The 12,376-nt window shown below is 40.2% G+C and overlaps 2 protein-coding genes across 2 annotated transcripts in view; both read right to left on the minus strand.

The window, feature by feature from the left end:
* Window positions 1-6,095, minus strand: part of LOC135434025 (transcription factor hamlet-like) — a 23,999-nt gene extending 17,904 nt beyond the window's left edge. The window contains exons 1-3 of the mRNA XM_064690362.1: window positions 5,857-6,095; window positions 1,517-1,651; window positions 1,178-1,436 (exon numbers count right to left, since the gene is read on the minus strand). Of these exons, the coding sequence (XP_064546432.1) occupies window positions 1,178-1,436; window positions 1,517-1,651; window positions 5,857-6,048 (586 nt within the window). The 5' untranslated portion in view covers window positions 6,049-6,095. The remainder of the gene's footprint in view (window positions 1-1,177; window positions 1,437-1,516; window positions 1,652-5,856) is intronic.
* On the minus strand, window positions 6,052-11,662 carry LOC135433993 (forkhead box protein G1-like; the record flags this gene model as incomplete). Its single annotated transcript, XM_064690315.1, has 2 exons — window positions 11,261-11,662; window positions 6,052-6,371 (listed from the first exon to the last, which is right to left on the minus strand). Coding segments are annotated over exons 1-2 (348 nt in total), but the record flags the coding sequence as incomplete, so codon positions are not given.
* Between the last annotated feature and the right edge of the window lie 714 nt (window positions 11,663-12,376).

The following is a 12,376-nucleotide window of genomic DNA, read 5'->3' on the forward strand; positions in this document are numbered from 1 at the left end:
GGAATTTTCACACAGAGCGAACTGATTTGACGCGTGATAAAAAATAAATATGTATTTGAAAAGTTGAAAAGCCAAAGGAACAAAGCCCTGCGAATTGTCAAATGAGACGTGTTCATAAATCCCACATGTTTAGAGGCGAACACGAAATGGGTCCACCCTAGCGTTAGGGTGTCATTGGATTAGGCTTAAATTGAGCGTGCGCGCCTGCGGATCGCTTGCAGCCCGCTTTCTTTTTTTTTGTTTCTATCCCATTTTGATGGATCTCTAATGAAATTATCAAACATTTTAATAACAAATGAAAACATGTGCGGTTGCCGCAGATTGCATGGGCGCAGGCGCAGAGAGAGAGGGGTGATTGCGGCAGCAGCCCTTATAAGCCCAAGAGGGATGATCTTCTTCTTGTTGTTGTTGTTGCTGTTGTTGCTGCTGATGTTGATGATGATATCATGTTGTCGTCGCGGCTCGTGCCAGCGGCTTTGTCACGCGCATTTCGGACTAACTATTGTTCGGCTTAATTTGCTGCCCAGCTGTATTATAAATATATATATAAATATATTACACATATCCCTCACACAGCCTGCATGTATCGGAAACTGAGCTAGAGATGTGCTGCAACTAATTTAGAGACCTTTTAAATACATATTCTTCTATGCCACGTTACAATATCTGCTCCCGCTTTCATATTATCAATAGATTTCACTTTTCAGACTTGGTTTTTTGAGCATAACTCGAGAAATATAAGAGCTAGATAAACCAAACTTGGTATGTGTGCTCAAGTATATCTTGTCAAGATCAGGAATATTTTTCTTTTTAAATAACTCTTCCCACTTTCTATAAAATCAAACACAAACGCTAATTATAAAAGCTACAGCCTTGCGCCTTGGTATATACACATTTTTGTTAGCTATTATAAGAGCCTGAAATTTTCATAAAGATCGGACAAGAAACACCCGAGTTACACAAGACTGCAGCCTACATAGTATGGGAAAAAAGGGCGTGCGTTTGTCTACAAGGCTGTCAGAATGTTTGTAAAGGCAGCTTTGCTTTACGGCCAATCGCAGTCGCATGCCTTAAGCACTCTCTACCTATTTGCGTGCATTTTCGTTCAATTTTCGTGCTCCTGCTGAGCCGATCCTTGCGCAAGAGTCACGCGCCCATCGCTAAGCTAAAAACTTACCGTTATCACGATCGCTGCGATCATCGCAGTTGTTGTTGTTGTTGTTATTGTTGTTGTTTTGGCTGCTGCTGCTGTTGGTTGCCGCTGCCATGGCTGCCGCCGCTGCCGCTGCCGCCGCTGCGGCTGCTGCGCCGCTGCTGCTGCTGCCCGCAGCGCTGCCGTTCATGAAGCTGTCGCTTATATCGTAGGGGGTTTTGGACCTGGCATCGACGACAATTTCCGCGCCAGCATTCACGTCGCGCTTCGTCTCGTACCACAGCTGGAAGGTAATTTGGGAAAATGCACATTAAAATTTTTCAAAAATTGTCCTCAATTTGTTTTGGGCACAATTTTACGCACATAGCCGGCGGTTATGAAATTCCTTAAATTAGCCTCTTCGATTTCGGCGCTCGGCGCGGCGCGTATTTTTTTCAGCCATGTGGCCACATCCGCCGAAGGCTCCAGCCAGCCATGGAACAGCGGGCCGGCGATTACCTGAAAGTAAAACAAAATATCAATCAATTAACATTTTATTTAATTAAATTTTAAATTAACTAAATATTTGTATGGAACTGCTGGCGCCATCTGTTGGCTGCGCAGGCACGTAACTGTGCTAAGTGTTATATAGAGCACTGCTTAGCACAAACACAAACCTATAGCGCTGACAGCCACCAGCATATGAGAGCGTCAAATAGTAGTAGATTTGTTAAGAAATAGTAGTATTTAGTGCGAAAACAAGACATGCGAGAAAAAATGTAAAAAAAGTAGCAAAATGTGGGAGTAGAAAGAAGCAACAATAATAACATTTATGTTTTATGGGTACAGTAAAATGCACATGAAGAATGACTATTAATAATAATACTTTGGAATAATAATTTATTTGGAAAAAAGAAATTTTGAATAGTTTTTGGAATAACCCTAGCGTCCATTCCATAGATATATAATGTACCCGTTTGTGTACTGCATTTAATCTTTTCGTTTATAATCTTCATTCTAACTAATAAAATTTTGCATTTCAATATTAGGTGTTTCTGCATGCATCTAAAATCAACCGAGTTCATCATTTTGAGTGCTCACTGTACTATTTTTGCTGTTCTATTACGATTAACTGTTATTATGAAGCCAATTGAAGCAAACAAAAACTCGAAAGCCTTCTAAACACAGCATGACGTCACGCCCCTCGCCCCCGCCGGCTGATTGCCAGCGTCTGCTGAGCTCAAGGTCAATTGCAAGCCGCAAAAAAAAAATGCAGCGACAACAAAAGCAACTACACTAACAACAACAGGAGCGAATAGAGAGCCGCCGACAGTTTTTGTATGCAAAATAAAAGCAGCGCCGTCTCAGCTACAGCAACAACAACAACAAGAACAACAGCAAAAAGAACAACAATAAAGCGCCGCTAAATACGCATAATTTATACAAATCGGCGACTGCGGTTTGGCAGCCAAAGACGCTGCGACGCCAACAGAAGCAGCAACAGCAGCAGCAGCGAAAGCTGCAACAACGGCAGCGAAATGACTTGGGCTTACCGTTACGCCGCCGCAGTCAACGCCAGCCGCCGTCAGGCTCTTGTCCGACAAGTCGAATGGAAAAACGGCGTTTTACAGAATTGGTATTTTTTTTTCTTTCTTCATTAAGTGCTGAGCGTCTGCGTGCGTGCGTGTGTGTGTGTGTGTGTGTGCTTTTGAGTGGGAGAGTCTGCAGAGTTTGGGCAGCGCTGCGGCAGCAAGCAGAGCTTTGAGAGCATGAGAGTGGGCGATTGATGTGTGTGCGTGCATGTGTGTGTGTGTGAGCATATGTTTGTGCACGCTCCAAAAATTAAGTTAACAACGCTTCGAGTGCTTGCGCCGCGGCTTATGCAAAGAATTATTTGAAACCAACTTTTTATCGAGGCACACACACACACACACGCACACATGCACACATTTATTTGTATTTATATGCATAAGCAAGCATTTTTATAAAATAAAATTCAAGTTGCGGTTTACACATGAGCGCAGCAGCTGTGTGTGTGAGTGTGTTAGTCTGTGTGTGTGTGCGCATTTATGGTCAAGTGCGGTGTGTAACGATATGTGAAATATGTGTATGTGTGTGTGTGTGTGTATATGTAGAGCGAGTGGGGCTTCAATTAACGAGGAGTTTATATGTATGTGTGAAAATGTTATATATGTATGTGAAGTATGCAAAAGAGGATAACCAACAAATTCAGCGAAAGATCTTTGGAAGGAGGATAGAAAAGCGATAGAAAGGCGATACTTTTGCAAACGAAACAGTGTTGTGTAAAGTAAAAAATGCTTTTGGTATGTAAAACTTTTGTTTGTAGAAATAAATGGAAATGTTATATATGTGAAGTTTGCATAAAAGGATAACCTACAAATAGGAGGATAGAAAAGCGATAGAAAAAAATGCTTTTGGTATGTAATACTTTTCAAATGATGCCGATGCAAGTGTTATTTATACAAGAAATCGGTTCCATTTGATGCCGCAACAACAACAAACAGCATGAGCTAATCTGAGGGAGACGACGACGACAAGCAATAAACAGTCCAAAGAGATTAGCATTAGCTCGGAACGGAACGGAACGGAAGCTGCAATACGAGTCAGCCACTAAAAGATAGGATCATAAAGATATCCAATAGATATAGATGTAGATAACAAGGCTAAAGAACTGTGCAAAACATGCCAAAGATGCTGACGGCTGTGCCGTTATTCGAGATCAGCGCCAAGTTGTTGTTGTTGTTGTTGTTGTTCCTGAAGGGCTAATCCCCAGGTCCTGCTGCTACCGTTACCCGCTGCCGCACAGGCTATTCATAAGTTTATTAAAAAAAAAAGAGGCCACAAATAGGCACGAAAAACATGGCACAGTCAATGGGCAAGAAAAATATTTACGCGCCAGAGATAATCTCTCTGGAAAGTGTTCAGTTCACACCACGAGCAGGGGCTTCAAATTGCCAGAGCTGCAGATACAGATACAGATACAGCTACAGCTACAGATACAGATACAGCTACAGCTACGGATACAGATACAGATAGAGCCAATGTATCTGTCAAAACGGAAATGTGAACGAGAGAAAAGTGCGCTTGATTTGAGGATCATCTAGAGCAAAAATATAATAATAAAAGAGAGAGAGAGGGAGAGGGAGAGAGAGGGAGACTGGGATCAGCGCGAGGACTGTCAACGTGTCCTTTGGCAATTTTCAGTTGCCAGCTCGAGTGGCAACAACAATAATATTGTTGCAATACCCGACTGACAGCCACGAGATACTTTCCGGCCAGGTAGAGCCTTAGAGCCAGCTACCTTTCGCAATTGTCAACTGGCTCAAGGCGCGATAATTTGATTGGATTGTCTGTCAGTTTGTCTGCCTGCCGCAGGAGCTGAGCTAAAGTGTCAGTTGACCGACCGACCGACAGAGCGACAGACGGACCGACTGACTGAGTGACAATCAATCGAAGGGTTCGGGCGCGTCCCAAACTAATTGGAATCATCGGGTCCGTGCCTCAACTTAAGCCTCATTTAGGGTGCACTTTGTGGATTGGCCCGGTGTGCGACCAGGAAATTAGCTCTGGCCAAGGATTAGGCACATTTGACTGACAATCCCCCCCCCCTCCCGAGCCACACGGCCTAATCAAATCTATTTCCAATCGTTTGATTTTCGGACCAAAAAAAAAATGAAATTCTCGCAATTTTTGTGCAATTTTCGCAAAAAAATTTCACGCGCAGCTTTGATGGGATTAAATTTCCCAAAAAAACGGGAAAAAAAACGGAAATTGGAGACTTTTTTGGACATATGCGAAAGGATTATGTCGGGCATTTATTTGATATTGATATCATTTTCACGGCAAACGATTTGCAATTAGTCGGAGAAATTCTCCATTTGCGGTTTTTGGGTTAAGCGCAAGATTTATGTATATAATGAGAAGTAATAAATATATTATTATAATATGAGGAGAGCGAAAAAATGGAATATTCCCATTAAAGAAAAAAACTATAATAATCAAATGTGATTAGTTTTTTATTAAAGTCTGCATGATAATGGTATCTGGCTCGCTTCTGGCTAATGATAAGCTCTTGAATTCTGAGAACTATTTAAGTTGTTCAATAATTGCTTTAATATAATCAGAAATGAGAGATTAACTATTGTTAGACGCGCGCAAGTCAGAGATAGTTAAGGTATTTAAAGGCAATCATTATATGGAAATGGAACAGCAATAGAATTTGCACAGTTCTGTTTATATATATATCATATCTATCATATATGTCATATCTAACATATATGTCATATCTATCATATCTAGCATATATGTCATATCTACCATATATATCATATCTACCATATCTATCACATTATTGCAGACTCCAAGCTCAAGATCAACTATAATGGCATGGGAAAGTAGAACGTGAATAGTGAAGAATTTATAAAAATAGTTCCTTGATTTATAAAATATTTTATATATGTAAGACAGATTTTTTATCTGAGGCTAAGATGCCGGTAAACGTTGCAGTATGAAAGAAAGATAATTATTATAATAACTTATATTATTATATAAGATATATTATGACAATATATGAAGAAAATGCAATAATTCTCTTTTGGGCCTGGATATAGGTAGGAATTTGGAATACTTCCATTTTGGAAGCTGATGTTGGGAGCTGTGCTTTATGTGGAGTATAGAGATTAGGTAATTATAGGTGTACTCACCTCCCAGGCCAGATGGCGATCGCTGGGCTGCTGGCAGAGGCGCATGGGGAAGGGTCCGTAGCGGGTGCCGCGGGGCAGATGTGTCTTGGCATAGACGCCAGTATCACGTATATCCAGATCACAGACGGGTTCGCGCAGGCGCGCCATTTCCAGCAGGAATTGCTGCGCCTTGTCATTGAACAAGTGCTCCATGTGGCCGCCGGCACCAGACCCGGAACCGGAACCGGAGGCAGAGGCGGAGGCGGGCGGCGAACGCGGCAGCTGCCGTTGCAGCAACTGCAACTGCGGCAACTGCGGCGGCGGCGGCTGCTGCTGCTGCTGCTGCTGCTGCTGCAGCGCTGCTGACGGCGGGGATATCGTGGGCGGCAGGTGGCGGGCGAACGTGTCCTCGGGCCTCAGATGCGCCGGCGGCAGTTGACCAAAGGCCGTCGCAGCGCCGCCGCCGAGATCCAGATGATGATGGTGATGATGATGATGGCGCACGACGCTCGGATCGTAGTCGTCGCCGTTAGAGCCTGTCCCCAAAAAGGAAAACAATCGATTAACGATTAACGATAAACGATTACGATAAACGATTACGATAAACGATTACGATATACGATTAACGATAGAGTTTGGACTTTGCTCGAGTGGCCCATCAAGATGGAATTGCTCAGCGACTGTCAGTCCGCAAATAGAAAGCGCTCTAGATAAAGGCCTGTCAAAGACAACACACACACCTACACACACACACACACACACACACACCTGCTGTGTTATCGGCTGTTATCGGCGTTGTCATCGCTGTTTAATTTGGGTGTTCGGGTGCCTCTATCTCATTGAATTTTGCAATTGCTGTGCACTTGAAAAGTGTCGACGAGTGGAGGCAGCCCAATTGGACGCGACGCTCGTATCATCGATTATCTGTGCGCGTGTGTGTTTAAAGCTCACCTGTAGATCGAATTACCTGGATTGTGTTTTTTTGTTTTATTGCTTGTTGTTATGCAGCCTGTGCAAACAATGTCTTTGAACTGAATGCCTAGGCGTAACAATTCGAAATATTTGTATAACTATTTTGTTTATTTGCAATATTAAATTTATTTCCTTTATTTGATTTTTTTATTTTTCTATTTCTAGTTGTGCATTTGTTTTCTATTTATTTCGAAAGATGTGACTTGTTCAGCTGTTGTTTATCAAATAAATAGACAAAACAACAGAACAACGATTCCCCGAACCAGACTAGACATTTGAGATGACATTTAACTCAGCGATAGATGTTTCCCCCAAATGATATTTTATAGCTTTTCTTATTTGTTTCATTCCATTTTCATAATAATCAACTTCTTATGTGAACTGATATTTGGCTAGGTAATTAAATAAATCCCACAAATTTAGTTAATTATTATGGACGAGGCAAACTACATTTGTCCAAATATTCCAAATACTCGCTTTCAGCTCTTCTCGATCTTAGGTCGGATGTAAATATTTCTACGTTGAATTTAAATGTAATAAATTGAGCTGAAATCTTTTTAAATGCTTCGAATATATATAAAAGAATATGTAAAATATTTAATAGCATTTTTAGGATTAAATATTCTGGCTACTTTCAGTGAAAATTCCACTCGAATCAAGGCTTGATACGACGAAGCCTTTTACTATTACTATTATTATTATTTTATATTAAGGAAAATCTATAAAATTTCATTTTCTTATATATTAGAATGTGTGAAGCCTGCTTGCAGAATATTTTTACTATTATATTATTATTATTACTTTTCCGAAGCATGTTTAAAAAACAAACTTGATTTATATTTGAATATATAGAATTCATTTTGAAAACATTTAAAGCAAGATAAAAAGAAGCACTTTTTTATGTATACAATGCGAAGAATATTTATTTTATATAAAATTATATTAATTATATTAAAATGTGAAAAAAACGAACTATCTTTTTAGAGGGAGTATCAGCTCGAAAAAAGTAAATAATTTTCGCCCCAACTTTTGGATGTATCTAACCAGATATGTATGTAGATGTCTTTTGTGGTCATAGATCAAATTTAGCGGGCGACTTTTTTATGAAAATCTTATTCAAAATACCAAATAGTAAATTAAACTGTGTTAATAAAATATACGACCAGCTAAGACTTATGCCAAAAACTGGCTTTATATATGTAAAAAAGCAGTTGCACGAACCAAAGCTCAAGTGAGGACGCTGGTTCGAACCGTCAAACGAACCAGCGACCATTAGTTTGGTATATTCTTCAAATATATTTTTTACCCAAAGCTCGAACTAAAGTCAAGAATTTAAACTGATTTCGAGGTTCACAAAACGCACCTCCAGGCAGCACGCTGGTTCGAACCGTCAAACGAGCCAGCGACCATTTTTTTTTTTTTATGTATTCTCGAAGTAAAGTCAAGCACTTAAACTGATTTCCAGCTTCACAAAACGAAGGCAGGATGCGCACAAATTCTCTTTGTATATTCTTTAGATATTTTCCATCTCAAGCTCGCACTAAAGTCAAGAACTTCAACCGATTTCTGTGTGTCTTTCCCGGTCCACATAATTCCCATTTTCTTTTTGGCCCACAAATGTCGGAACTTAACAACCCTTGGCACACACACACAGAGCTAATCATGAAAAAAAAAACACTTGTCCAAAATGTTGCACAAATTACGCACCGATTATTTATTTATTTGTTGCCGCTGTTGTTGTTGCTGTTGTTGTTGTTGTTGTTGTTGTTGTTGTTGTTGTCTTTGTTGTCTGGGGCTTGTACCTACCTACCGCCTTATTTAAACACTTGAAACTAAATCGTAATTTGAGCTGTTAGACAATATATGACAAGCGCTGTCCAAGTTACAGGCCAGCAAATAGCCAAGATAAGAAGCCAAATGAAAACGAGAACGACAACAACGAAAACGAGAGCCCGAAAAAAGATATCACACACACAGAGAGAGAGAATAGACTGGAACGGTAATACGAATGTGGCCAGTTGATAAGTATCTGCCATATAAACAGACGCAACTGGCAAATGGTTTACCGCCGAACTGTTTGTTTAGCCCAAATACGAGTCCTACCTCGGCTAGCTGGCAGGTTTCGCACTTGCCTGGGCACACGCTATTTGCATCCCAATTCGATCCGATCCGATCCGTTCCGATCCTCAACAAATCCCGGAGCTCTAGCCGAGCCGTCGGCTTGTTGTCTTCGATCGGACCAAATCAGCTAGCCAGGGCTGGCAGCACTATATATATATGTATAGATTAGAGTACTCGGTATCAGTTTTTTTTTTGGGGTAGCTTCCTCTTTCGGTTCTTCGCAGCTATCATGACTATTTATTATTCACATCCACTTGGAAACATGTGTTTTGGCTGCAGTTCTTTTTCGTTTTTTTCGTTTGGTTCTGTTTGGGGTCTCTGCTAATTAGTTTAGTTAATTACATTTGGGATTTGTTTTAAACTGTTGGAAGCTGCGCTTTGTTTTGATAACATGCCAACTGTGACTCATTCGAGCTGAAAGCAGCTTTACAATATTGCTTTAGGTAGTTTTTCTTTCACACTTTTTTCTCCGCATATTTTAGGCAAACAAAAGTATCTCAAGTATCTAACTAGGATCTCAAGTTTTTACTGTGCTATTCTCAAGGGTTCTTCTATAGTTTTCCAGCTCAAATGGGATAAGATCTGTATTATCATTTTTATATCTTTGTCGAAACTTTAGCAGAATGCATTTCTTTGCACTTAGAAGTTTATAAAGAACGCACAAATTTCTTCAGGAGCTTCCCAATACTTCTTTGGCTTCAAAGATTTATCTATCAGGCATATCAAATTCTCATTTTTTTATAAATAATATCTCTTGATTCTATTTAATCGAGTTTTCATACAGTTATCAAGAGTACTTTTTAAATAAATCACGGTACTTTTTTCGAAGATATTCTATACAAAGTATCTATAATATGACCAAATAATATTGCCACAGATATATTTTTTATAAAATATCTATAAGATATTCTCAATGAGTGCATGAATAAATCACGATTCTATAAATAAAGTATTTATGATATATTTGAAGCTGTTCTTTCTAAAGATACTCTGTGTAAAGTATCTGTCATAAATTCAATAAAGATATATATGTATATATATATACATATTCATGGATTAATCATCCTTGGATTACATATAAAGAATCTGTTTCATAATTTAAAGAAATTGTGACCTCAAGATACGATTTGTCAAGTACATATACCTTTATAATAGAAGCACATCTTTGTTTAATTTCTCTAGATACTCTCTATATTGTATCTATGAAATACCTGAACAAGTATCTATGCTATATATTTTAACTAATTGATAGTTAATATGTTTGCTTTTTATCAGATGCATTACTTAAATTATCTTGAGTTATATTTCCACTGATTATGCTGTAAAAGTATCTATGAGATACAGATTATATAAAGTATTTTATAAATATTAGTTCTTATATTCTTGCCCCCATTACACGCTGTATGAAGTATCTATGAAATTATTCATATTCATAAGCTTAGTATACTTTCCGAAAAGTATCTATGAGATACCCACTTATAAACTTCATGATGTATCTATGACTGTTGCTTACATTGTGTATCAAAGATACTTTCCGAAAAGTACCCAGAAGATACCTATTTGAAAATCAAAGTTTTTATAATACACTTCAAGATGTATCTATGACTGTTGCTTGCATTGGGCATCTAAGATACTTTCCGAAAAGTATCTACAAGATACTTATTTTAAAAGCAGGCTTATTTTTGTCTCGATTTTCGTACGACATATGATATATCTGTGATTGCTGGTTACATTATGTTTTGAAAATACTTTCCGAAAAGTATCTACGAGATACTTGAACTGAATATCCATATTCTTAACATTTCGTTTTTCTCATTATACTCTGCATAAAGTATGCATGATAATACTTTCGTGTTTGCATAGTTGCATCATGTCCGTATCCTTAAGATACTTTGGGTAACTAAGTATCTATGAGATACGTGCATTGAAAAGCGCATTTTTTGCGCTTTGTTCACACTTAATTAGCCCACTCACAGAAGTCTTGAAGTTCTCTCACACACGTCCGCACTGTCACACAATGAATGGAAAACTAAATCCGTTTTCTATATAGTCACAATGTTTGTTCGTATGCGGGCGGGGGGGTGCAGGCGGTGCAGGGGGGCTGGGCATAGCTCTAATGTCTCTGTTTCAATGTAGCTGTTGCAAAAAATATTTGTGGCAACATCAATTGGTAACTCAAAACTTGACGTTCGCCATAAAAAACTGATAAACGCACACAAACAGAGACAGCCCCCGCGGCGGGGTATGATAGGGGTGGAGGGGAGGGGGGGGGCGACATATCCAGCCACGATAGACACTAGATAAGCGATAAAAGTTGTTGAAGAAAACCAACCTGATGTAATATAACGATCGAATAACATGTTACGCGTTTCTCTCTAAGCCAAAACAAAGCACACGAAATTCAAATTGTAAATAAAATGCACTTTCAGATACATTTGCCGAGGGGCCGCACGCCACGACGCGACATGATTACAAAGCGCGGCCCACGTTGCGTATGAGTATTATTTTTTTTTATTTTTTTTTGTATATTTTATTTATGCACTGCAATAATATTTTGTTAGTATTTTGTTTGTATTTTGATTTCTATTTGATTTGGTGTCGTCTCTATCTGCCGGTTGTCTTCGCAAGACTGAGTACCGTACGGATACGCGACGCTGGCAGAGCGCGCCGATAAACCCGAGCGTACGTCCGCGTCAGCGCTGGCAGCGACGTCGACGTCGGCGTTGGCAGCGACTGTGATGCCGTTAACGAGCGCGCACAGCGACCAACTAACTGACTAACTGAGGATGTGCTGACTGACTGCTGAGCAGGGAAATGGAAATGGCAGCGGTTAGCAGCGGCAGCGGCAGCGACAGAGGCAGCGACAGAGGCAGCGGCAGCAGAGGCATCGCTTTGGTTGGCTGCTGCTGCTGGTCGTGGTGGTGGTGGTAGCAGATGATGCTCATTATAATGATGATGATGATCGAGCTGCCCGACTATCTGCCGCAGCAGGGGTTGCAAAGGAGAGCGGGAGAGAGCGAGAGAGAGCGTGTATCTACCCTGCAGCTATATGTGAGTAGCAGAGCGCTCTCTTCTGCTGCTTGAATCTGTGTCAGTTCCATAAGCAGCATCATCAACGTCATCATCATCATCATCATCAACAACATCATCATCGTGTTGCGGCACGAACTTCTGATTCGAATTGCGAACTCCTGCTGCTGCCGCTGCCGCTGCCTCTGCTGCTGCTGCTGTTTGTTGTTGTCTGCCTGGCCACAAAAGGATATCAAACACACACACACACACACAGTCACACATATATATAGCGCGCTTATTTACCAACACAGTTTTCCTATCAGAATGCAGCAGCTGCTGCTATGTATCTCACAGATACACGACAAACGTGGGCCGCATCTATGGCAACACAGCAACAGAGCCGCAGCAGCTGAGGGGAGGAGCCAGCGCAGGATAA

Source organism: Drosophila montana, unplaced genomic scaffold (genome assembly GCF_035044405.1).
Source record: "Drosophila montana isolate Dmon_TW-CO22-7 unplaced genomic scaffold, ASM3504440v1 contig_3257_1, whole genome shotgun sequence".
NCBI classification, from domain to species: Eukaryota; Metazoa; Arthropoda; class Insecta; order Diptera; family Drosophilidae; genus Drosophila; species Drosophila montana.